Raw genomic sequence first — 27,800 nt, forward strand, 5'->3', positions numbered from 1 at the left:
TGGTTTTGGGTGTACATCCAGGTACAAAGCAATTTAGCACCATTTCGCTGTAAATGTATGAACTAACTCACGATTTATTTGTTTGAATTTTCCTGAATGCCGCCTGTAACCAATAGGCGTGGTTTGGGCGTGGCCTCACAAGGGCAGCAAAACAAGTGCATTCTGGGAGTTGTCTTTCATCCACATTAGTCAAAAATACATTTTCTGCCTTTTCTCAGTCTAGAAAGCTCCAAATTAAAAAATAATTTCACATTTCTACTACATAAATGACCAATTTTAAATACACATTCATCTTTCCAGGGGTGAAGTACCCCTTTAAAATCGAGAAATCAATACTTTTTACCCAGCCCTATTAGTGAGCACTATTTACCTGCTGCAGTTAATTCTGTGATTTATTATCCTTTGAAAACAGGCAATAAATGGCTATCTTCCTAAGTTCATTCTTATTGAATTCCTATCTGAAGCATTAAATATCTCAAATAAATTCAGCACCTAACTAATTCTGTATCAACATTCTCAGCGGGAGAACGATTTGACCCCGAAGCCAAAAGCAAATGGGATGAGGACTGGGACAAAAACAAGAGCAGCTTCCCCTTCAGTGAAAAACTTGGGGAGATAAGTGACAAAATTGGAAGCACCATTGATGACACCATCAACAAATTCCGCAAGAAGGAGAGAGATGATTCGCCAGACCGTATCAGGTACTGAATTTTTAGTCTATTTAATTGATAAAGCTATGAAACAGAAATAGAGACAGATCTTTTCTTATGTATTGTGACGTACGTCCGAGTGTAAAAACATGGATTATCAGAAAACTTAGAAATGGACACGTTTGTTGATTGTATGAGGCAGATAGGCTGAATGTAAGCTTGCTGTCAATTGTAAGAAAGGGGCAGGGTTAGGAGGATCCTACATGCATCACCAGAGAGATGTCTGGATCAAGTTATGGCATTTTGATTTAAGAATTACAAAGTGAATTGTAATAAGATGAAGGTGAATTTACATTTCATGCTGATTTTAAAGGGATAGTTCACCCAAAAATGAAAATTTGATGTTTATCTGCTTACTCCCAGGGCATCCAAGATGTAGGTGACTTTGTTTCTTCAGTAGAACACAAATGATGATTTTTAACTCCAACCATTGCCGTCTGTCAGCCGTATAATGCATGTCAATGGGAACTCCATCTATGAGTCAAAAAAACACGCACAGACAAATCCAAATGAAACCCTGCGGCTCGTGATGACACATTGATGTCCTAAGACACGAAACGATCAGTTTGTGCAAGAAACCCAACAGTATTTATATCATTTTTTACCTCTAAAACACCAATATGTGCAACTGCCCTGCGCATCCGGTTAGTGAGGTCCAAAAACGCCTTCTGATGACGGAAGTGATCTCTCGCTCTCATTGAAGCAAAGCGCAAGAGATCACTTTCGTCATCAGAAGGCGTTTTCAGACCTTACCAACTGGATGCTGAAAGCAGCTGGACATAGTGGTGTGTTTTAGAGGTAAAAACTTATATAAATACTGTTCGGCTTCTCACACAAACCGATCGTTTCGTGTCTTAGGACATCAATGTGTCGTCACGAGCCGCAGGGTTTAATTTGGATTTGTCTGTCGTGTTTTTTTTTTTTTTTTACTCTTATAGACAAAGTTCCCATTGACATGTATTACACGCGGACAGATGGCAACGGTTGGAGTTAAAAATCATCATTTGTGTTCTACTGAAGAAACAATGTCACCTACATCTTGGATGCCCTGGGGGTAAGCAGATAAACATCAAATTTTCATTTTTTGGTGAACTATCCCTTTAATGCTTTGAAATGTACTTTGAATTAAACCACTTATATGAACTAACACAGTTCTGCCCCTTAGTATAAATTCTGATTAGATACTTTATTAGTTTTTGCCTTACTGTTGCCTCCTCCTGCAGTGACAACGAGGAGGACAGAGTTTCACGGAACGGTCGTCCTGCAAAGTCGGAGTTCAAGGATGATGAAGAGACTGTAACAACCAAGAGTGTCCAGATCACACAGAACTCAGATACAATCACCTCCACCACCACTACCACCTCCACACGCAAACGCGGCGGAGTCCCGTCCAAAACCGTCGACCTGGGCGCAGCTGCTCACTACACTGGTGGCAAAAGCAGTCCCGATGCTGACAACAACAAGGTAAAATACTGCCCTCCAAATTCATCCTGCTGTAAATGGTGCATAATGAAATGGAAACTCTATTTTAAAATGACTTTAAACAACCTAAAGACAATGTGAAGTCGCTGTACTACTGCGTTATTTAAGGCAGTGTCAGAAACATAGGAGGCGTAGGAAATATCGGGTACATGTATATATCATATACACAATTCACCCGCTATATTGCTATATGTTATATACTACTGTAAATGCCCTTCTCCACTGACTATGACATCCAAAGCGTTTCTAAGGATGCTGATTTTTAGAAGGCAGCTGTTTGACTCTGAGATGGTGAACAGGAACGTGGTTTGTGTAACATTAGCAACACATTATTAGCTGTTTGATAACGTAGTGAAGCCAAAGGCTAATCATAATTACATATCAATAATTCACTCTTCCTCTTCTTCTTCTTCTGAATCAGTTTCTGGTTCAAATATGGCTGAATTAAATTAGTATTTCTACCTGCCATCATGCAGCATTTACTACTGTTGACAGAGTGGACCAGGTAGTCCGAGCTGGTGCGACTGAATGGGGACATGGGTCCATGGATTATCAAAGATGTGTTTTAAGGGATAAAATTATTGACTGCAGGGGGACTTTAACAATTTCTTCTTCTTCTTCTTCTGCTTCTTCTTATTAATAGTAATAATATTTAGATATTGAGAATTAAGCATTAAATTGATTTCCATAATTAAGCATGTATCGTTTCCCATAGTATGAATTATTTATATTTGCTGTTATTGACTTTATAAATATTTATTTGCAATAGCAATAATAATAATAAAAATAATAATAATAGTAAAGAATTGCTGTAATAACTTCTTAAATGAAATTGAATTATTTTAAATATATTGGGTTATATTATTTTATATATAAATATTTGTATTGGCCATAATAATAATAATTAATAATAATAATTATTAATAAAGAATTGCTATAATAACGTCCTAAATGCTCAATTTTTTGGTAATATATTGGTGTTATATTGGCCATCTTATTTTTTATATATAATATATATACATTTTTGTATTGGCCATAATAATAATAATAATAATAATAATAATAATAATAGTTTAAATATTGTGAAATAAGCATTAATTTAATTTCATAATTTTTAAGCATGTGTCATTTCCGATAGGTTAAATTATTTCTAAAATATTGCTGTTATTAACTTTATTTGCATTAGCAATAATAATAATAATAATAATAATTGCTGTAATAACTTCCTAAATGCTCAAATGAGAGACACTTTTTTTGTAATAAATTGGTGTTTTATTGGCCATTGACCATTTTATTTTATAAATATTAATTTGTATTAGCCATAATAATAACTCAACCAGTAGTTTACATTGATTTTTACATAGACACTGCAGAAGGTGTCCGTACAGTAGACTGAAAAATCTAAACAGAAATACATGAATGCACATATACAGTCCTCTCTGTGATGGTGATTATGGTTGCAAAAGGAAGCCTGTGCTGCCTTCATGTGGTAGAAGTGAAATATGACATTCTTTATTCTCTTTTCAGGCGTCAGTGAGTCAGTCATCCAGCATAGGGCTTGCAGACCTGTTGATGGTGGACTCTGGCTCTGGTCAACCAGTGTCTTCGGGTAAGACCTGATCAGCTGCATTTTCCACATTTAAAATGTTTTTTGCTACAAGCATCACTATTACCACTCACAAACTGATTAGAAACCAAACCTCCTGTATAGATTCCACAGCTCAGTGTGTGTGGAGCATATCTTTTTATTACTTGCTCATTGTTTATTTTTGAGCACAATTTCCTCCATACAGAGACTGAAATCTGAAAGAGAAAACTTTTTTTCCCTAAAAGTTGATGTGGCTTTTAAAGCCATATTCATAGAGGAAATTCTTCAGAGATGCAGACAGAGGCATCTAAGTGCCCCAGATGGGTGTGAGTTGTGTGTGTGGGAGAGAAAGAACGAATAGGAGATGGGTGCACAGATGCTGCTGTCCCTCTGTATCCTGTCACCAGCCCAACAGCTGTGCTGTGTCCGTTAACATCAGTCAGGAGGTCACGAGCTGTTGCAGCCAGTTTGTGACAACCAAATTGCGTTGTATGTGGATGGTACGTGTGTTTACCTGTGCATTTGCATTCTAGTCACGCATCCAGAGCGGTTGTTACTCTTCTGCATTTTCACGATAGAAAAACTGACATTATTTTTTTATATAAATCCGATGCAAGGATGCATTCATTACTTAATGTAAAAATAAGGCCTTAATTAACATAAAATGTCTTAAATCCACCTTTCAAAGGTCTTGAAAATTCAACCGAACTGACGCAGCAGTAAAGATTTAAATTTCATTTTCGCTCTGTGCTTTTTGAAATCATGAAATCAGTCTGATGCATAAAAGTGAATTAAAACAAAGCTATATTACTCTTGTTATATTATTATTTGTATCCCCAAATAAAAAAACTCCATTTGTTAATTTGTACTGTATATGGGTCAACGACGTAAAAAACAAAGATATGACATCAAAAGTATGTAAGGTTCCCTTTTATCTAATCCAAAAGGTTTTTATTATATTTTGCTACATATTAATATACGTATTTTAAAGATTTTGAAGTGTCAAAAGGTCATTCGGTTTAACCGTCCAAAGGCCAATACAGCCACTTCATTTGAGATTAAAATATCTTAAAATATAATAAATGTATATATTTTTTTATTCTGGCACGATTTTATAACATCATATATCAACATAGTGCAAAATGGTATTAAAATTATGTGTTGAAGTCAAGCGGCAACCTCCCCCTTTCTCTCGTGAAGCCAATACGGAAGTAACTTAAACTGCGATTCATCGACTGGCCGCTAGGGACAGGCTGCAAAAGGGAGCAGATTCTCATTGACCATCATGTTAAAACAGCCAAGTTTACAGCAGAAAAAAACATGTTTACACTCTGGTTCAAATTGAGTTTTGGTCTATACTGCTATTTTTGCCCTTCATGACAACTCTGAGGGGGGTGAATTTTTTTTTATAACTCATCCTTTTAAATTATATTAAGCCTTAAAGTTCTGCATAATTAAGGGCGTGGTCACTTGAGTGACAGGTAGATTGCGCTGCTGTCTGTGAGCCGTCATGTTACCTCAGCTGTCGCTGAATTTGGCATCTCAGCCGTTTTTGTGCTTTTTTTTCTCGATTATTTTATGCAATTATAAAATATGGCTTGCTGCATAATATTCGAGACTGATGTGTGTCTGTGTGCATGCATGCGGAAGAGACACAGAACACACGTTGTTGGATCGTGGCATTGGCTGAAAGTTTTGATTGCGAGATTTAATACAATGACAATACCAGGAGGATATACAACTCTGACAGCACTGCTTGGATATTATAACTAAAACTGCTGCACTATTTTGAAAAATATATACTTTGGACACAGGCTCATTTGTTTGTTAGATACGATCGCTGCTCAGATTGCATCCTTTCTTGAAGAACGATGACAGAGAGCAGATCATTCAGAAGAAATGTGAAATGTTTTTTTTTTGTTTTGCAATGGACATTTATATTTTACCCAAGTGCCACAGATTGGATTCATCTCGCAATCTCTATAAAGGTATGAAGTCCCGTTTGATGTTCCATGTTGTTATTTGCACACCCAACACAAATTACTGGTGTTGGAGCATCTATATCTTAAAAAAACACTGTAAATTGACAGTAAACCTTTAGAACTTTCTGATGTTAAAACTTATCTTTATTAATAATTTAGATAGTATCTAGATAGATAGCTCCTTTGCTTGCTAACGTGGTCACGTCGAGCTAGGCGGGCGTGGTTTCAGCAACCAATCACATCAGCTCAAACCACCTCCCCGCCTCTTTGCCCATTTTCAGTTATCCGGGAGTGACGTGCGGTGACGCGCAGCTAAGATGGCCGCGGCCTCATTTTCGCTTCAAAACTGCTGTTCAGAACTCTATGGGTGACGTCACGGACGCTACGTCCATATTTTTTTACAGGCTATGGTTGAAGTCCATTGCTTTCTAATTAGAAAGAAAAGGCCAGAAAAAATGAATTTCATTGATGTCATTCGGAGTAACCAATATAAAGGGACCATTTTTGGATCAAGTCAAGCAGTCAATATCATGTGACAGGATGTGACATCATTCAGACACCTACAAATAACCACAGTGGTTGTGAAGCAATGTAACTAACTCTCTCTTAACTCTTTAAAAAAAAAAATCATGTTTTCACTTGCTCATGTGCATGTCCCGAAACATCAGGTGATTCGGTACAACCTCTATAAAACATGGAAAATGTTGTAATATTTTACAAACTTGTACTGAATATACATTTTTTTATTGTTCTTTTGCTAGCTAGCTAGATATCAGCCTGTTAGCATTTTTTTAAATGTCATGATTCGGTATAACCAAAAGTGTCATTCGGTAAAACCAAAGTTTTGGTTAAACTGAATGACTTTTTTGGTGACAAATTTTGTCCATCTTGTAAAAAATGACAGCAATGTGTTAATTGATTATAAAAACCACATAACAGGATATCTATAATGTTTTAGATTACAGAAATAATCTTTAAAATAAATGCTGTTCTTTTGAATTGTATTCATTGAAGAAACATGAAAAAAACGTATAAGCAGCACAACTGTTTTCAACATTGATTGTAATAAGAATTATCAAATCAGCATATTAGAATGATTTCTGAAGGGTCATGTGACACTGAAGATTAATGATGAGTAATGAGTAACAGTAATGATGCTGAAAATTCTTTGCTGTAATTTAAATTATTAAATAAAATATATTAATTTAACTTAATTTATTTTATTATATAAAATATATTTATATAATATTTTTTATATTATATTAATATTATATATATATAATCAGTGCTTCCCACACATAAACTTTACTTGGGCGGGCCGCCCACTTATAATAATGGCCACCCAAGTATATTTAGAGACACAATTTCGCTTTTATTATTTTTATCCTCTTATACTTTTATATTTGCGCAAGATCAATCCGTGATCAATAAAATAGTCGTTTCATACCTGCTCGTTATGTGTGTGTCAGAACTGTTTACTCCCGCTGACATTCCCACAGGTGCTGCATTTTGCAAAGTCACTAGGCGGCGCTGTTGCACGTTCTACAAGCTCGCGCAACAGCGCTTCAGTCTGCTTCAAAGTGATTCTCAATCAATGAAAAGCGCAGATTTATGCCAAGCGATTGCTAATGAACTTAAGTTGATGAATTATTACAATGTCTACTTTATGGCCTGTAGGCCTATATAAAATGTTTTAGACGATTGTAAGAATCTGAAGGATCAGCCTGCAATAGTACAGACATTTCAAAATAAGAGTACCTGTGTATTTTGGGCTTGTTTATAATTAAAAGTCACACGCTAAGTTTTTTTTCTTTTTCTTTTGGGCATTATTGGTATTTTGGTTACACAAATTGTATTTAATTTGGTTTCCATTTAATTCATAGTAAATTATTGTAGTCTCCCCCACAGGAAGAAAAGACTAAGAACATTATTTGACACATATATTATTCATTTTATAAATTTTACTAGAAAAATCTGTGTCCCATTCACTGAGAGAGACACTAAATGACAGCAAGGAGAACATAGGAAAAGGAGAACCATTTAAATGCTGTAATTTTGCATAATTTACAATGCATAATAATGCATAATATTAGTATGTAATTAAATGTAATATGCTATGTAATTAAAATTAATTTCAATAAATAAAAATACTGTTAAAAATCACACATTATTTGTTTGTCACACATAGTAGACCATTTTTGTGCCGTGGGTAATAGGAGGATTTTTCGCCCGGCTACCACCGCAAGTATATTTCAAACCTGTGGGAAGCACTGTATGTATCTATGTGTGTGTATATATATATATATATATATATATGTGTATATGTATATATACACACATACATACACACACAGGTGCTGGTCATTATAATTAGAATATCATCAAAAAGTTTAATTATGTCAATAATTCAATTCAAAAAGTGAAACTTGTATATTATATTCATTCATTACACACAGACTGATATATTTCAAATGTTTATTTCTTTTAATTTTGATGATTATAACTGACAACTAAGGAAAATCCCAAATTCAGTATCTCAGAAAATTAGAATATTGCGAAAAGGTTCAATATTGAAGACACCTGGTGTCACACTCTAATCAGCTAATCAACTCAAAACACATGCAAAGGCCTTTAAATGGTCTCTCAGTCTAGTTCTGTAGGCTACACAATCATGGGGAAGACTGCTGACTTGACAGTTGTCCAAAAGACGACCATTGACACCTTGCACAAAGAGGGCAAGACACAAAAGGTCATTGCAAAAGAGGCTGGCTGTTCACAGAGCTCTGTGTCCAAGCACAGTAATAGAGAGGTGAAGGGAAGGAAAAGATGTGGTAGAAAAAAGTGTACAAGTAATAGGGATAACCACACTCTGGAGAGGTTGTGAAACAAAACCCATTCAAAAATGTGGGGGAGATTCACAACGAGTGGACTGCAGCTGGAGTCAGTGCTTCAAGAACCACTACGCACAGACATTTGCAAGACATTTCAGCTGTCGCATTCCTCGTGTCAAGCCACTCTTGAACAACAGACAGCGTCAGAAGCGTCTCGTCTGGGCTAAAGACAAAAAGGACTGGACTGCTGCTGAGTGGTCCAAAGTTATGTTCTCTGATGAAAGTAAATTTTGCATTTCCTTTGGAAATCAGGGTCCCAGAGTCTGGAGGAAGAGAGGAGAGGCACACAATCCACGTTGCTTGAGGTCCAGTGTAAAGTTTCCACAGTCAGTGATGGTTTGGGGTGCCATGTCATCTGCTGGTGTTGGTCCACTGTGTTTTCTGAGGTCCAAGGTCAACGCAGCCGTATACCAGGAAGTTTTAGAGCACTTCATAAAGTTGGTCAGCAGCAGGAAGCATGGAGATGAAGATTTCATTTTCCAACAGGACTTGGCACCTGCACACAGTGCCAAAGCTACCAGTACCTGATTTTAGGACCATGGTATCCATGTTCTTAATTGGCCAGCAAACTCGCCTGACCTTAACCCCATAGAAAATCTTTGGGGTATTGTGATGAGGAAGATGTGATATGCCAGACCCAACAATACAGAAGAGCTGAAGGCCACTATCAGAGCAACCTGGGCTCTCATAACACCTGAGCAGTGCCACAGACTGATCGACTCCATGCCACGCCGCATTGCTGCAGTAATTCAAAAGGAACCCCAACTAAGTATTGAGTGCTGTACATGCTCATACTTTTCATGTTCATACTTTTCAGTTGGCCAAAATTTCTAAAAATCCTTTCTTTGTATTGGTCTTAAGTAATATTCTAATTTTCTGAGATACTGAATTTGTGATTTTCCTTAGTTGTCAGTTATAATCATCAAAATGAAAAGAAATAAACCTTTGAAATATATCAGTCTGTGTGTAATGAATGAATATAATAAAAGTTTCACTTTTTGAATGGAATTAGTGAAATAAATAAACTTTTTGATGATATTCTAATTGTATATATATATATATCACATGCAGAGTACACACCTGCACGGGGACCAAATTTATGTTTTTGCCTCACCTGATAATAATTGGTGATCTGGAAATGTGTCAATAACAAAACACTGACATGTAGTAACGTGAAGTGTTATCTGAACACTCAAACAGAGGTACAGATGTGCTTAGAAAAAAATGGAAGTATGTTTTTTGAGAATTTTCCATTTTAAAAGTAGCTTTTCTTCAGGGTACATTTGCATCTGTTTGACCTGAATTTTTATGCTCTGTTCATGCTTGGCGGATGTACAATATTAATTTTTACTTTTTTTGATCAAATAACATCTTTCAAAAACATAAAAAAATCTTGCAGACTCCAAACGTATAAAAACTTGAGTTTAGGTATATTTTGTCCTGTTTATGCTTGCAATAATATTGAATAATTGCTTTCTAAAGACTATGCATCATCTTGATTGTTTACAGTTGGAAGCTCAGATCTCATTGGAGACTTTGCTGACTTTTCCTCACCTGCTGCCTCTGCCAGTCTCCCGTCAGCTGCTGGTATGTGTGATCCAACTGCACATCGTTTAAGATCACATGCAGAGTACACACCTGCACGGGAACCCAAATTATGGTTTTGCCTCACCTGATAATAATTGGTGATCTGCAAATGTCTCAATAACAAAACACTGACATGTAGTAATGTGAAGTGTTATCTGAACACTCAAACAGAGGTACAGATGTGCTTAGAAAAATTTTACATTTTAAAATGTAACTTTTCTTCAGGGTACATTTGCATCTGATTGACCTGAATTTTTATGCTCCATTCATGCTTGGCGGATGATTTTTAATTTGTGCCATTTGAGCATTTATTACAGCAATTCAGCATATCCCACTTTAGAGAGAAATGGGTGGGCTTGGGTTGACTTTTCCCAATCATTCTCATTCCTCCCTTGGCCTAACCTCAATGCAGAGCGAGTGTCACTTTGCTGGTGGGCAGTAGGATGACAATTCTGTTGGCTTGTCTGAAATATGATTGGAGTAGCAACACACGACGCAGTGAAATATTGATGAGTGACTGAGGGGTCCAGATGGAGCAGCTACCTGCTGAGTGTTATGAGCACAGACACACGTCAGCTCCCATCATCCATGCCCCATCTCCCCTGACAGAGACTCACTCCTTAAGAGCAGTGTGTACTTGTGTCAGGATCCAGTTATCCAAGTCTCATGAATAGCCATGCAACAGTGGACCAATGACCATGTCAGTAGGAGAATTAACACAAATCCATAATAAATCTGTATGTGAGCATAAATATAGTGTAATGTATAAAGGTCATGTGGTGCAAACATAATGCAGAAACTGTCTGTGATTACAAGAATCACAGAAAGAAACAGAAAAAAAAAAAAAAACAGAAAAAAAAACTGAGACTAAATCCAGAAGAACTGTGGCAAGGTTGAATATTATATTATATTATATTATATTATATTATATTATATTGTATTATATTATATTATATTATATTATATTATATTATATTATATTATATTATATTATATTATATTATATTATATTATATTATATTATATTATATTATATTATATTATATAGTTGCTCTGATTGATTGGGTGCCAATATTATCAGCTGATAATAGCTTTATATAGTTTGATCGGTGGTCTCTATAAAGGCTGATCACATGACGCAAAACTCGCAAGACTGTTTTTATACGTGCAGTTAAAATTTCGTCACTACATTACCCAGTCTGTCATTTCTACCAGGTGTCTGAAAAGGACAATAAATTTGCTTTCGTTCCTCCCTAAAAGCTTAACAATTCAATAAAACATGTTGAGAAAAATTATTACAATTTAAAATGAATGTTTTCTGTTTTAATATATTTTAAAATGTAAATTATTATTACATTATTATTACATATTACACTAATTATTTATATTAATCACATGATCCTGCTTAAATCATTCTGATTTGGCCTCAAGAAACATTTCTTATAATCACAGTTGAAAGTTGTGCTGCTTAATATTTTTGTTTAATATTTTTTATATTATTAGGGGTGTAGCGGTTCAAATTACTCACGGTTCGGTTTTTATCACTGTTTTAGGATCAGGGTTTCGGTACGGTTCGGTATACGTTATGTTAAGGGGGAAAAGGACTACTGTCAAATAAAAATAAAGAAAATAAGAACAAAAATAAACTACAAACAGCACAAATAAATACAATAGAGCAAAGATACAAATAAAATAAACAGTGCTTTTTAGGTTATCTAACTGTTTTTCAGGTACAGAAATTGAATAAAATGTAAAATTACAATGCATATAATCTTCACTGTATAAATTAAATAAAGATTAATCATTATTAAAGTTACAAAAGCTGTTCAGTCAAGATCAGTGAGTGATTTCCTTGTCCTTTGTTTGATTAACATGAAAAACAGACAGCGGGAATATTAGGCTGCTGTCACTTTAAGACTTAATGCATAGATCCAAAATAGAGGGTATGCAAGTGACGTCACTGTCGACCGTTACGGCTGCGGTCATGTCCACTGAGAGGCAAAAGACTGAGCGGCAACATTGGTTTTCAGCGTGAATGTCGCGAAAAACACACAAAACACATCCAAAACGGGAAAGAGCTTTGTGATTGACTGTACAAATAGCTTTGACACAAAACCTGAGGCATATATTTTAAAAAAAATCAGAAAGCAACAAAAAAAAGCAAATGGATCACTGCAGTTCACAGAAACATCTGAACTCCAGGCAGAGAAACATGGATTTGCAGTTATCATTTTGTGTCAAAATGTTGGATTTTGAGGTAAAATCATACCGTATATATTGTATTGTTATATATTATGTTAACTCATCAATTAAATATTTTCGATCTTATATTCTGCATAATTTGGTGTTTTTAAATAAACAACACTGACAAAAACTATACTAACGTTATATGTTTTAGGGCTGGACAATATGACGATATAACATTGATATAAGTGATTACACGGATTTAAACCTATCTATATTGTAGTTATGTAAAATATTCACATGCAGATTTGCTTTATGTATTTCCCCACCGTCGAAATCAGGCACATATAAATGTCAGGAAACACGACTCCTGGCTTCATGTCGATATCCATGGATTAGGTTTATTTGACAAGTTGTAATGAACACATTCAATTCCAACCTTTAGTGTAATTCGTTAGTTTTACTCGCGTTTTCGCAGTTCCCTCTACTAAATCCAGTCACGCAGCAGGTTCTTTTACCACTCAGTCCAGCTGAGGGAGCGCGTTTTCGGCGGGAAAGTGACGTCGACGAATACCCTCTATACTGACACTGATACACTGACGCTTTGTTTTTCTCAAGTGTTTATATTCTCTTACATAACATAACCAACTATGTTTGATAGGATACTCACCAAGACGGGCATGTTGATTATAATTTTTGTGTGAATTTGTCCGTTCAAGTGCAATACTTGAAAGACAACTTAATATTTGCATGCTGTCTGAGATGTGGCTTTCAGTGTGCGCGCTTCAGATGAGTGCACACACAAATCTGCGTGTGAGTTTTTTCGCGTCTTGCTTTTGAATGTTTAAATTGGCAAGGCTTAAATGAGTTTAGTTTAAACACAGATAGCAACGTGTGCTGTTCAGGTCGTGTGCTATTAACACCCGGGTGATGAGGGCATAAATGACTCGTCATATTCGATCATTTGTTTTGTCCACCTTTTTTTGATCATCACTGTTGTAATGTATTAGGAAGCCAGAATGCGTATCCATTGATAGAAACATACATTAGCCGATCTCTGTCTGTCTGTTTTACGTGTTGTTAATCATCTCAACAAACCATATTATAGATGCGTTGCAGATTTAGGTGGAGAACCGGATGGGTTTTTTTTGGGGGGGGGTTTAAACTAAGAAACATTACACCCCTAAAATATATCTGTCTCCTCAGGTTCGCTGTCTACTGGAAACGGTGAGTTTGGTGACTGGAACGCCTTCTCCTCCACCAGTCCTCCTGCTGCTGCTGCTCAGTCTGCCATCCCAGACCTGTTCAGTGACGTACCCGCTCCGCCCGCCCCTGCCCCCGCACCCACATCCACCCAACCACCTTCCGCTGACCTCTTTGACCTGATGGCCCCCAACAACAGCAGCCTCAGCTCATCCCAAAGCATGACCTTCAACATGTGCCCGCAGAACGCAAACACACCCCTGTCCAGATCACAGGTAAACTGAGAGACCTGAAGCGCCAGTTCCCTTTATCAGAAACACTTCTCAGAAGTGCAAATGTGCCATTCTGCACTCATTTTATGTAGCAGGTACACACCTCAAAGCATGCTGGTCCGAATTGCGACTCTAAACGATGCAAAAAGCTGGTGACGCCTTTGTGTTCAGTTGTGCATTGTTTCTTTGTGTCAACAAAGAAATGGAAATCCACCTATCCATCTATTTTCTAAATAAATATTGTAGATCTTAAGCCGGGTTCACATTGTACGATTTTGGCCATGATTTGTTCGTCTGTGACAAATTTTGCAAATCGTAAAAGATTCCTCTGACCCTAGGCTAAAATATGTCGTTTTTGATCGCTAGTTTGATATGATTGCTGACAGCTGATTAATGACGATTGCGATCATATTTTACCTACGATAAATTCCTACCGGTGTCAGAAGGATTGACGCACAGTCCTGCAGTGTGGCTTCTCTTACAACAACAGTCAAATCAAAACCAATAGGAGAGCAGAACATGATACCTCAATAAGTGCGACAACAACAAACCACCACTTCCTCCACACATAACATCTTCATTTTTTTTTCTGTTTTTCTTTTCAATACTAGTTTGATAATCCTGCATGTAAATGCAGCTCACCGTCACCCAATGTGTCACGGATGAGTGTTCTTGTGTGCGTTTGTTTTTAACGAGGCGTACAGTCTGACATTAATGACATGAGATCCTACAGTGTGACATAACTTACAGTGGGCATCATGTTCGTATAGTATGACAAGCAACAATCGTAAAGGACTAAATCACACTGTGTGCACCTGACTTTATTGTAGATATCTTAAAGATATGGCGATGAGTTGGGAAAATGACCATGAGCAAAGTGAAGTGAATTAAACAAAATATATTCCCAAGGTTTGCACATTTGGAACAGAGTAAAACACGGTGAATCAGGCATTCAGATGTGGGCCGAGTTAAATGGATACATGATGCTGATCCAGTATTGTCCTTCATTGAACTCTGTAGTCATTATCTTTCCACTGTGTTCTCACTCTGTCCATATAAGCATCAATACCTTTATTGGTATAATGAGTGGATCAATGTTTTAAAAAATGAGATGTCACCTGAAATATTAATATTAAATAAAGTGCTGCACTACAGTCAATAGTATGGAAGAGGATTAGGGCCAAGCAATAATAAAAAAAATAATACAATCTCGAGATTAAAGTTGTTAAATTTCGAGAAAAAAGTTGAGATAAAATATTGAATAAACTCATTATGTTGAGAATAAAGTCATTAAATTACGAGAAAAAACTTGCTAAATTACGAGAACAAATTCGTTAAATTATGAGAAAAATGTTCAATTTCGAGAGCAAACTCGTTAAATTTTGAGAAAAAAGTTGAGATAAAATGTTGAGAATAAAGTCATTAAATTACGAGAAAAAGTCGTTAAATTAATGACTTTATTCTCAACATTTTATCTCGACTTTTTTCTCGAAATTTAATGACACCGGTTTTATCTTTTTATTATTGCTTGGCCCTAATCCTCTTCCGTACAATACATACATATATATATATATATATATATATATATATATATATATATATATATATATATATATATATATACATATATATATATATATATATATATACCACTGTAATCATAAGCTATAAATTACAGTAATTTACTTGCTGCTCTTTCTTTGTCAGACAATAGGGGGTCCGTTACTGCCCCAGCAGATGGGACTACAGAAGTCAGGGGGGAAGGTATCATTGCCCGCCACCTGGTCAGACCCAAGTGTCAACATCAGCCTGGATTTCCTGTCTGCAGGCCTGAATCCTCCCAAGCCCACACAGCCGACACTCAATACCATGATACAGCAAGGTTAGAAAGTTTTTTTTTTTGTTTTTTTTTAACACCTAAACCCTACATTGACAATTGACCATATGCAGGTTACTACCTGGTTTTCGTTAAGCTAGCTTGGGCATTTCCGATGAACTGTTGATCTGTACTCTCTGTACATCGACACACAACCATTATTGATTGACTTTTTAATGTTGTATTTATATTTTTATGCAGTTATCACACTTGCCTAATTTGCCAAAAAAAACTTTTATTGATTGCAAATAGACTTGAAGCTACTGCAAACGTTGGAATAAGAAACACTGTCTGCAATTAGACAACATTTTTCCAGCACTTTAAATGTTATTTTTAATGTGATGACCAAAAACATTATTTGTTCATCCTTCTCAGATTGTCCCCATTTGTAAAACCAAATGTTTCAAGATGTAGGTAATTCAACATTTGATAGAAAACACTTTCATTTAAAAATAAAAAAGACACTATTTACCAATATAACCAGCAGATGGCCGCAGAGGAGCATTTAATGGCTCATTTTAGCCATTTACTGTAATATTTTTTTGTTATGTTTCGCTTTTGAATAAATATTAAACATTATAAAATCATTAGGTATAAAAGTAAATTTTACTCACAAAATCTCATGAAAAACAATAACTTTTCTTGTGAATGAATTGCACAAAAAGTGAGCACCGCACTCTCCCTTTAATCAGAGATGTCAATCAGTGCAGCGCAAGCTCAATGATTTCAGCACAAAATGTGAAAACTGATGTTCAAATTGAATTTTGCTGAAGAGGAACACTGAGGGACGCATCTTTTTTTGATGTCTTAAGTTTGAATTAAATTACCTAGGACAGACTAATTAAGTGACAATATTCTGATAAAAGTATTACACTATTGATGCTGTCTGGCCGTATGTCCACCACAGCATTTTTAGCCAGATGAAAGGCTAAAAGGCTAGGCACTCTGCTGAAAACGCCTAGCTGTGAGCGCTTCGGCAGCGCAGCATTTTTTTCATTTGAGACTCTTTGCTTGATACGGAATATCAAGCAGCAGTGTTACTAGATTTCTAATGTAATTAAGTATTAAATGAAATGTAATATGAAACGTAGTGCAGTACAAAGTATGACATTATGCTTTGGAATGTTGTGAAGAAAAGGTTTTTTCAAAAAAGGTGTTGTATTTGTCCCACCCCTCCTCCTCTCTGATTGGACGACTGGCTAAAAAGTGACAGTGATGAGTAAAACGCTGCGCTAAAAGTTGAGCATTCTTCAACTCGAGGCAACTGGTAAAAAACCACTCAGCGCTTGAGTGTGAAAAAGATGCTCAGCAATCATCAATGCCTCATTATGCTCCTAACATTTAAAAAATGCGCCACTTCCAGTGAAAACAATTGGAAAAGTACACTAGCCGCTGGAAAAAAGCTTTGGTGGACACGCTGGCTTAATCAGGACATTGAAGATACCGACACACCAACAAGTGACATTTCACCGGAAGTTTTTCATCTGGCTTATATTATTGCGGAAGTTCAATGTTTGATTGCTTTTTCAAATGCATGTTATAAGCAACTGACAAGCTGCGCATAAAATAATCACAGCCTTTATGATTTCATAATCACCCTGCCCTTAAGCACGATTTCAGGTTAATTTCGATTAATACCGTCCACCACTGCTAATTGGAGTGCTGTCACAGTTATAAGAAACTGCATGTATTATTTATTTGTGTCAAGAACTGTAATTTAAAATATAATATGTTTCTCATTTAGGTGTTCAGCCACCCTTAAACATGGTCACCCAGAATTTTGCCGGACTGACACTCAACGCCCAGCCCTCAGCAGCTACTCCCAGAGCGGGAGTGAACCCCATGATGGCCGGAGGGACCATGAGCATGCCTCCTACTATGGCGACGGGCACCATGGGAATGGGCTCTGTGGGTATTGGAGGAATGCCTGTCAATCAAGGACTAATGGGCATGAATATGGTGCCCGCTGGAATAGGCCTACAAGGTGCCCACGGCATGCCCAGCATGAGTATTGGCCAGGGCATGAACCCCGCCATGGTGCAACCTAAACAAGATGCCTTCGCAAACTTTGGCAACTTTGGGAAATGAAGGGTGATCCACTCCAAGAGGGTTAACGGTCCAAATACACCTTCTCAAAAGAAGGAGCTGCATCCAGTAAAATGGACAAAACTAGCCAGTGTCACAACTCTTCAATCATTTGCCCCTGTACGTTAACAGATACAGAGAAACAAAACACACACAAGAATCATGTGGGGTTGATAATCGAAGGTTGGTTTTTTTTGTTTTGTTGTAAATGGTGCAAAGCATATTGTATACTTTTAAAAGAAAAAAAAAAAAAAAAGAGATGGCTGTGTGCAGTTTGGTACATTTTCATAACAGAAACCTCAGACTTCTTTTTTTTTTTTTTTGCCCCGTTCACCATTTCAAATACATCTGATTTCTGAAATTACCTCATATTTTGCATTACTCATGCTGTGATTTAAAGACCGTGAAGGGTTGAATTTGTAAATATCTCTGTGTGCAAAAAATAAATTATTTTACTCACTTCTCAGATGGTATAAGACAGGACAAATTACCACAGGTCCTTAATATTTACTAGTGTTTTCGTTTCCGTTACAGTTTGTCACTCCTTATATTCCGTTATCACTCCAACATCTGTTATTTAGATGAATATGGTCAACTTTTTTTTTTTTTTTTTACAGACTATATCTGTAGATATAGTTTAAGTACTTTCGTGTAGCAAGCTGCCTGAGCGAAATTTGAAGTGTGCCTGCCGGTGAAATGGCCACCTTTTTAATAATACAAATTTGTATGAAGGTTATTAACTGTACTATGAATCCAAAACTGTGTTACATGAAAAGCGAAAGCCATTACATTCTTGAATGATTTTTAGGGGTCTCTTCCACCGAGTTTGAGAAACATTTGTCGTCCGAAGCCGCACAAACAAGTGCTTTGGTGGTGGTAGCAGGAGTGGTGTTACACATTTCTAGTAACTACTTGAAGTGGTATTTATAATGCCTCATAATTACAGTCATATCCTTTGTTTGCATGTCGATTTTACAGTTTCAAGCATTGTTGCGGGTCAGTGTTACATTTATGAAATGTCTGTCACAGAATTGTATGATGGCTATGGAATCGTGAAAGCATTGTAAACCCCAAATGAAGTTTACTTGTCACTTTTTTTTTTTCTTTTTCTTTTAAACATTTGGTTTTGTCCATTTTCCCATATGCTGCTTTACACGTAAACAAACAAGGAGTCCTCCATCAGGCACTGAGGCATTATGTTCCAAATGACCAAATCTTTATTTTATTACTATTTAGATTTATTCCATAGGGGTTTAGTTTCTTATTTTAATACTTACCATTATACAGAGAGATCATGTGCATAAATACATTGTTCTAGACATGGGTGAATTCAGTAAACACTCCTTAGTTTATGCAAATGTAAAGAGAAACAGAAGATCGAGCGCCTCTTTCATTATAGTTTCTTTGCAGATTTAATTTTGATTTTATTGTACTCAAAAAATTTGTTTAACATTAAACGATTTCATCAAAAACTGTCTTTGCGACTTAAATGGTGTTGTATGTGTCGTTCATGTGATATTGTAGGTTTCTTGGTCCTGTCTTTAAACTTAGATGGATAATACCCTATCATTTTAATGATAGTACTACAATTCAAAGAGGTGATTAATGCCTCTATTGAAATCAAATGTGTTTCAAAATTTTATTAAAAACAGCTTTTTATGGTCTGATTCGCCACAGTAGTATCTATCAAGTGTCTTGTCCTGTGGCTCCCTCTAGTGTCTACTCCAGGGTGAGTCGCTCTATGAAGCCTGCTGTATCATTTTTGATACATGCATTTTTAAGGTCTGTAAATTATCAATATGAACATCCTGCCCTCTGATAGATGGCCATTTATATTATTAATATTTCAAGAACATTTACCCAGATAGCACACGTACGTCTGCAAGATGTCCGTTAAAGATCGTTAAAGCGTCTTCTGTTTACAAACATCTGATAGATGTCTTTAAGATGTCAGTTTTACATACATTCTAAATCATAAACATCTTAAAGACATTTTCTAAACGTCTATTTGACATCTGTCTGGTAACGTCATGTAAAACATTTTCAGCTGGTTAAACAGAAATGAAAGTTCACCTGCTGCCTTAAAAATGTGAGTTAACTCAACTTTAAGATAACCTTTGTTTCAACTTACAAATAGTCAAGACAATGCATTAAGTTTAATTTTTAACTTAAAGTAATGCGTTTTCTCAACTATTTTTGAGTTGAAACAAATCTTCAAGTTTAGTTAACTCAGAATTATAAGGCAGCAGGTGAACTTTCATTTCTAAGTTTAACCAGCTGGAAGTGTTTTACAACACACTAATAATACGTCTTCCAGATGTAAACACATATCAAAAAGTTTTGCCCCCACAATTAAAACTACAGAGCTTTTTGATCTTTAAATATAACCTTGTTATTGGTAATAACAAGTGCTATTTATACACATTTTATGTAGCCTAAATCTGTTATACTATAAAAATATGATTTACATCATCTTAATTTTGGGACATAAAAATAACATCTGCACCAAAATGCATCTTTTTCCCCCCCTTCCTTTTTGGGCCTCTGAATAAAAATTGTTTTCTTTCCTTCTGAGCTCTTAGTATATGAGCCATAAAGCTGGATTTATCAAATATAAAAACATGAAAAGCATATGCACTTGGCTTTAGTTTAGAAAGTTAAGAGGGCGAGTGGCATTGACTTTACCGTAATAACTGTTTTAGTAATATTATAATTATCATATATTTACTATTACAGTAATAATAATTATTATTGTGGTTTTATTTTATTTTTGGAATAAATATCGGATGGGAATTTACCAATTCACGATTTTCTAACGTTTAGGAAAAAAAATGTGTTGTACTCTGTATTTGTGTGGTCATAATAGTGTCTCGTGCTTTTTGATGGCTGTTGTTTGTTATTGTTTTTTTTTTAAAGGATGCAGGAGTGTGTGACATTCCGCGACCGTTACTGTAACGACAGGCTGACAAACTAATGGATAGACACCCAAAAATGAGAGCTAGGCTGAGGTTCAGAAAAGCTGAAGAAAGTTTAACAACTGATAAACCGGTACCCAAATGTGCCGAAACAGAAAACGGCGTTTTTAAACCTGATAGTCCTGTCTGTGCCGTCAAGACTCAACGAGTCGGAGACCCAACTAAAGTTAACAGCTTGACGACTCGCAGACAAGATCATCCACAGTTTGAGGACATGTCTTTGAGAAGAGACGTTGGGATTCATCAGGACTACTCTGACAGGATTGTGTTTCCACTTCATCCCTCGGTTCAAGATTCACTGGAGATGAGAGATAACGCACTTTCCTCGTTAAAGATTTCTCAGGTTTTCTCATATAATGAAATGAATTCATTTAACTGCAATTTGTCGAGTTTCCCAAAAACATACCATCAGCCAATCAGCCAGGCGCATTTTCCTACAGAAACCCATCAGAGAGTCGACATGACACCTTTTCAAACGGAAAATAATCAGCAAATCAGCCATTGTCCGTTAGTAAACCATCAGCCATTTATTATGGCGCCTTTTCCAAAGTTATACCAACAGCCAATCAGCGAGGCCTCTGAGCAAATCAATTCACAAGAGCTGAACTTCCCTCAGACTCCTTCAGGAGCAGGTAGGTGGACGGAGGGATATGTCCTCTGGACCAGAACTTTAAAGGGTTAGTTCACCCAAAAATGAAAATAATGTAATTTATTACTCACCCTCATGCCATTCTACACCCGCAAGACCTTCGTTAATCTTCGGAACACAAATTAAGATATTTTTGTTGAAATCTGATGGCTCCGTGAGGCCTGCATAGGGAGCAATGACATTTCCTCTCTCAAGATACATAAATTAATATTTAAATCAGTTTATGTGAGTTCAGTGGTTCAATATTAATATTATAAAGCGACAAGAATATTTTTGGTGCACCAAAAAAAAAACAAAATAACGACTTATGTAGTGATGGCCGATTTCAAAACAATGCTTCAGGAAGCTTCGGAACATAATGAATCTTTTGTGTCTAATCATGATTCGGATCGCATGTCAAACCGGCAAACTGCTGAAATCATGTGACTTTGGCACTCCGAACCGCTGATTCGACACGCTGATTCATTATGCTCCGAAGCTTCATGAAGCAGTGTTTTGAAATCGGCCATCACTACATAAGTCGTTATTTTGTTTTTTTTGGGCGCACCAAAAATATTCTCATCGCTTTATAATATTAATATTGAACCACTGTACTCACATGAACTGATTTAAAAATGTTTTTAGTACCTTTATGGATCTTGAGAGAGGAAATGTCATTGCTCCCTATGCAGGCCTCACAGAGCCATCGGATTTCAACAAAAATATCTTAATTTGTGTTCCGAAGATTAACGAAGGGTGTAGAACGGCATGAGGGTGAGTAATAAATGACATTATTTTCATTTTTGGGTGAACTAACACTGTAAAAGGTGGCTTTCTCTTCCTTTACATTTTAAAGCATTCATTTTAATGTATAACTGTAAATGGTACATTTAATTATTATACATTTCATGGTCCATGCGATCAAGATCAGTGTTTTTAACTTTAGAGCAAAAAGGAAAATCATTGGTTCAGTCAGTGACTGAATTGTTGAATTGTTTTTGTGAGCAGAAAGTAAGGCGGCAAGACCTCAGAACAAAAAAGTGTCTATCAAAAGGCCCATGAATGCCTTCATATTATGGTCAAAGATTCACCGGCGTGCCTTGTCTAAGGCCAACCCTAATGCCAGCCACTGCGACATCAGTGTCCAGCTGGGGTTAGAATGGAGCAGACTGTCTGAAGAGCAGAAGGAGCCATACTACATGGAAGCACATCGAATCAAGGCAGAACACAGACGGAAGTACCCAGGTAAGCTATGTGGAAAGATTCAAAGACATTAAAGTGTCCCTATTATGCTATATTAAAGCTTCCAAATTTTGTTTTGGAGGTCTCCTACAATAGGTTTATATGCGCCCAAGGTTAAAAAGAAATACAAATATTCTCATAATATAAATTGAAGCATCACCTCCTTTCTCACAGTGTCTGAAACGGTTTGATAGATAAAGCAGTCTGCTGATCCGATCTGCATGTTTTGTATTTCTCCCTTATTTACAGGATTTGTTCACTTTCAAATGAAAATTACCCCAAGCTTTACTCACCGTCAAGCCATCCTAGGTGTATAAGTTCTAATGAACACAATATCCTGACGCAGAAAGTGCTTCCATCCACATCCATCCGTCATAAACATACTCCACACGGCTCCTGGGGGTTTAATAAAGGCCTTCTGAAGTGGAGCGATGGGTTTGTGTTAAAAAGAAAAAAATCCATATTTAACAAATTATGAAGAAAAATATCTAGCTTCTGCCTTCTGTATTCTACTTACGAAGAAAGTGTAAAACTCTTGGAGTTCACAAAGCTTATGCTACGTCCTACGCCTTCCGTATTCAACTTATGGAAAAAGCTTAACTGACACAACGCCAGTTCCGTTTTTTCTGGCGGAAGCTAGATATTTTACTTCATAACGCTCCACTTCAGAAGGCCTTTATTAACCCCCCGGAGCCGTGTGGAGAATATTTATGATGGATGGATGTGGATGGAAGCACTTTCTTCAGCTCATACTCAATGATCCCGCTCACTGCCATTATAAAGCTCAGATGCGTCAGGATCTTTATTAATAAATATCTGTTTGTGTTCATCAAAAAAGAAGAATGTCATTTACACCTAGGATGGCTTGAGGGTGAGTAATTTTCATTTGAAAGTCAACTAATCCTTTAACACACCTGATTCAGATCATCAGCTCGAGAGTTCCATAAACTGAATTGAAGTGTGTCAGATGAGAGAGATGTACAAAATGTGCAGTGTGTGGAGTCCCCAAAACCATAGTCTCAGCCTCACGAACCGTTGGCTGAACGTCTGATGCATATGGCACACAAAATGTGAAACACTTTGGGAGTTTCGAAGTCGTCATCTGATTGGATGAATTCTACAGGATTTCCAGGCGTGTGTCGCGTTCATTAACGGTCCATTTGGAAACAAAGCCGTTGTGAGGCCAAACCCCCTCATGGAAAAAGAAAGCCATTGTGTTTACAGCTGTGACAATGAGCCTTTTTAAGATCAAAAGTAGGGCCGGGCGATATATCGCATGTGATTGTCACGCGCATTTCGTCAGTAAAGCCGGTTCCCTGATTGCCGCTAAATCGCCATCACCTGCTTTCAAATGGAGCAGCATTTAATAGACAGAGCCGTAGTTCACTGACAAGCCACGCAATATCGCGTTCATTATCGAAGGCGATACATCTGCGATATGAACGCGATATTGCGTGGCTTATCAGTGAACTACGGCTCTGTCTATTAAATGCTGCTCCATTTGAAAGCAGGTGATAGCGATTTAGCGGTAATCAGGGAACCGGCTTTACTGACGAAATGCACGTGACAATCACATGCGATTTATCGCCCAGCCCTAATCAAAAGTATGTGAAGTTTGCAGTGCCATTGTTGCAGTAAACTTGTTTTCAACCCTTAAATACATGGGTTTGAGCAGATGTTTTATACCATCATCACTGTCCTCGTCAGAGCTCATTTCCCAGTACATTCAGCATCTGGCTCATATTCGCCATCTCAAACATATTCTCAAAACTATAATTTTCAACATCTTCAAAATCAATATTTTGATCGCTGACAGCTTCTTCACCAGATACACCATCAAGTGACAAAACGAACTGTGGTTGCTTTACATAAAGTATCTGTCAGACCTCCTTTTGGTGGTCATTGGACAATGGAAGCTGCGATGGAGTCCAGACCTTCTGCCATCAGTCTGAGGGTCTGGCTACATGAGACTACCAGGACTGGGACTGAAAACCACTGCGATAAAGGATTCAGTCTCTCTAAATAAAACTTAAATTCATTTATCGTGTACTTTGATCTTTAAAACTATGCAGGCCTTTTACATTCACAAACAGCTGTATTACACACCTCATGAGAGGTAATATCCAAAAAAGCATAATAGGACTTTAAAGGGCATACATAGAATCTGTATTAAAACTGCTTCAGATTTCTTTTTCTCATTTTTCTGAATCAACACAGATTGGGTCTATCGACCAAAGAAGCGTTCTGCATCCAAACAAGCACCGGCCATCCCTGCGACCCAAAACTCCTCACTCTCCAGTCTGACATGGGCACAGAGATCTAACACTTACCCAGAGCCCCTGACATCAGTCGGAGACATCACAGGGCATAGCGGACTAATTTCTCCAGGTTCTGCTGCTTATCTTTGTGTCCTTGTCTTTGAATATTCCAGGTTCAGTACAAGTTAAGCTCATTTGACCACATTTGTGGCCTAAAATTGCTACCACAAAATATAATTGACCCTTTGCAAAGACCCGCCCCCCTTAGTTACTGTTGCTTTGTGCGACAAGCCGTGGCGCTGTCACGCCACACACAGTGAAAAACACATCGCGGAGCAAAGAGGACACTGACAACACGTCGACAGACAAGACAGAACAGGTTACTTATGATATTAAACAAAGTCCCCGCTTTCAAACTGTTGTTTTTTTAAGAAATTCAAACAATAAAAACCATTTTGTGGCTCTTTAATATGTCGTGACCATGATCGTGACAGATTGCTGTAGTGCCTCAGCTCAAGAGGCTCGTAAACCGATCATCTCTTACTACTAGTCCATTTATAGCGTCAAATAAACATGAATGAACATGAGAATGAATGTTGTTTCAAACGCGGAAAGACGTCAATATACACAATTTTTCAAGTTTAACTCCACCGAGGTTAATCTCCTAACTACCGACTGCTTTTTGTCTGACAAAATGGCGGATTCGGCGTTCTGATTGGTTAGATCGCTTGTCAGTCAAACTCCCAGCGAAGGGTCAATTGTGAACAAAATCAAAATGCAAGGTTACAGTGAGGCATTTAAGCCCAAAGTATACCTCAGGTTTATACAGGGATTTTCACACTTGAAATAGTTAACCCTGGGTCATTCTAAACCCTGGGTAAACGGAATCCTGCTCATGTTTCACACTGCTCATAATTTACCAAGGGTTAACAATTAGTCGTGGCTATTCCTAAACTGACATTTCACATTTTACATTAAATGTAAAAGAAATTTTCTAAACCCTGGGACCTGGGTTAACATTCTTTTTCGCATATTTGCGGTGTCAGCATCATTGATTGGATAAACGCAGCATGCAACATGCATGTTTACTTTAGCATTGAGCATCCTCATATTGCCGACTATACTATCGAGTTTATACTGAGCGGACATTTTGGACTATAAGGGTAAGAATGAAACGGTCTCTTCTTCACTCACATTTGCCAGCATTTAAAATTTTTTCCTCTCAAATGCTGAATTTACAGTTTATATACAATGCACGGTGTTTCCGTGACTGTCCAAAGCAGACAAATATGAGGCACATGATTGGATGTCTGTTGCTAAGCACTGCATCGTTTAACATTGTACTAGTTTGGCACCATAATGCGGGGTTAACGCTGCAAAAGCGGTTCATAACCCTGGGTAAAAGTGGTGCTAACCCCACATCTGAATTACAAGTGTGAAAAGCTCCTTTACCCAGGGTTAAAAGCAGTGTTTAGAACGACGATAACCCGGGGTTAAGCGCAGTGTGAAAAGCCCTTAATTTAATTCAGTTAAAAGCGCAGTAAGCAATTTCTTAAAAACGCTGTTGAAAGTGGATCGGACCGAGCACCACAACAAACTTGCAGCCAATCAGCAGTACGGGGCATGTCCACTCATGATGGGGGAGGAGAGAGAGAGTGAGCAAGAAGGAGATTTGAAAAAAGACTGTAGAAAGAGAGATGGCTGCGAGACGAGAAAAAAACTCAAGAGGAATATCACCAGAAAAAGAAGGGTTATGATCAGGCAAGAGCTTAAGGATGCACATTAATATTAGAAAAGCTTTCCAGCCCTGGAGAAACCTAAGCTTGATTTTTCGCAAAGCATTATTTTGCTTCGCTTCCGCTCTGATAAAAGAGACACTCTTGCATTGCGTGTTCATGCATTTTGGGGGCGGAGCAATGAAGGGAGGGGTGTGTTTGTTTAAATTGATTTCAAATCAGTGTTCAACCACGATTTTGAGAAAACTCATATTGCACCTTTAATACTCTGGATTGGGTGGTTAAACATGATATGAAGCCAAATTACTCTTCACCCTAAAAGTTTCACAATACTTTTGTCAGCCTACATGAACCAAACCATGGAGATGCAGCAAGGTGTTACCTTACCAAGGTGTCTTCACTGCGCTCCTCACCGCATCTTCTCTGCAAATCCGCACATGACCCGACCGCACTTCTACCCAGAGTGAGCTTTGAAAACCCCTTCATATAATGTATTTTGTTTTGTGTGTCAGTATAAATTCTCAAATTAACATTTTATAATTGAAAAGATTTGTAATGTTACTTTTCATATGCTGAAACCAAAATTTTATTTCCCTCACAGATCCATCCCATATTCAAGCTATTCTAGCCATCTCACTGACTTCATGAGCCACTAGACTAGAGGCATGAGGCTCTGTCTGTCTTGAATCTTGAATATTCCCTCATGAGGATAAATAAAAGAAAAATCTTTTCATTAATTCTAGACTTCTGGTTTCCAGTTTGTTCTCTTCACTGGACTGCAGTAGAGAGTGTGTTACTGTCATATGTGTACTGTCTTAGTAATTGATAAGTTTTTTTAAGGTTCTATTAAAATAAAAAAAATGTTTTGAATTTCCTGCATTCAGGAGTGTCTGCATGTTCATGAACAATGGACAGGATTAAGAAACATGCGGTATCATGCAGTTTATCCTCCTAATCTCCTCCATATAACTTTAAAAAGAAAGCATATTTACACCGTCTAACTCGCTCCCTATTCTCTATGGGAGAATGTGCCATTCACCATGTAGAAACTAGTAAATGTGTGAATAAATGACCAATTACAGCCTCAGCTTCAGTGTCTGT

The 27,800-nt window shown here is 37.1% G+C and overlaps 2 protein-coding genes across 4 annotated transcripts in view; both read left to right on the plus strand.

Annotated features, from left to right (window-relative positions):
- The window catches only part of clint1b (clathrin interactor 1b), a 55,135-nt gene extending 36,662 nt beyond the window's left edge, over positions 1–18,473 (plus strand). For 2 of the 3 annotated variants that reach the window (XM_067376103.1, XM_067376104.1), the window contains 7 exons: positions 521–701; positions 1,934–2,174; positions 3,720–3,801; positions 10,163–10,240; positions 13,631–13,902; positions 15,607–15,781; positions 17,520–18,473. In XM_067376103.1, the coding sequence (XP_067232204.1) occupies positions 521–701; positions 1,934–2,174; positions 3,720–3,801; positions 10,163–10,240; positions 13,631–13,902; positions 15,607–15,781; positions 17,520–17,863 (1,373 nt within the window). In that variant the 3' untranslated portion in view covers positions 17,864–18,473. The remainder of the gene's footprint in view (positions 1–520; positions 702–1,933; positions 2,175–3,719; positions 3,802–10,162; positions 10,241–13,630; positions 13,903–15,606; positions 15,782–17,519) is intronic. The other variant, XM_067376105.1, reaches the window with a different exon arrangement.
- A 2,360-nt stretch (positions 18,474–20,833) lies between these two features.
- Positions 20,834–25,162, plus strand: LOC137013288 (transcription factor SOX-30-like). Its single transcript, XM_067376970.1, has 5 exons — positions 20,834–21,289; positions 21,398–21,467; positions 22,472–22,708; positions 24,923–25,093; positions 25,137–25,162. Exons 1-5 carry the CDS (start codon positions 20,834–20,836, stop codon positions 25,160–25,162), a joined length of 960 nt encoding a protein of 319 aa, XP_067233071.1.
- Positions 25,163–27,800: the final 2,638 nt, after the last annotated feature.

The sequence above is a fragment of the Chanodichthys erythropterus genome, chromosome 22 (assembly GCF_024489055.1).
Source record: "Chanodichthys erythropterus isolate Z2021 chromosome 22, ASM2448905v1, whole genome shotgun sequence".
Classification (NCBI taxonomy): domain Eukaryota; kingdom Metazoa; phylum Chordata; class Actinopteri; order Cypriniformes; family Xenocyprididae; genus Chanodichthys; species Chanodichthys erythropterus.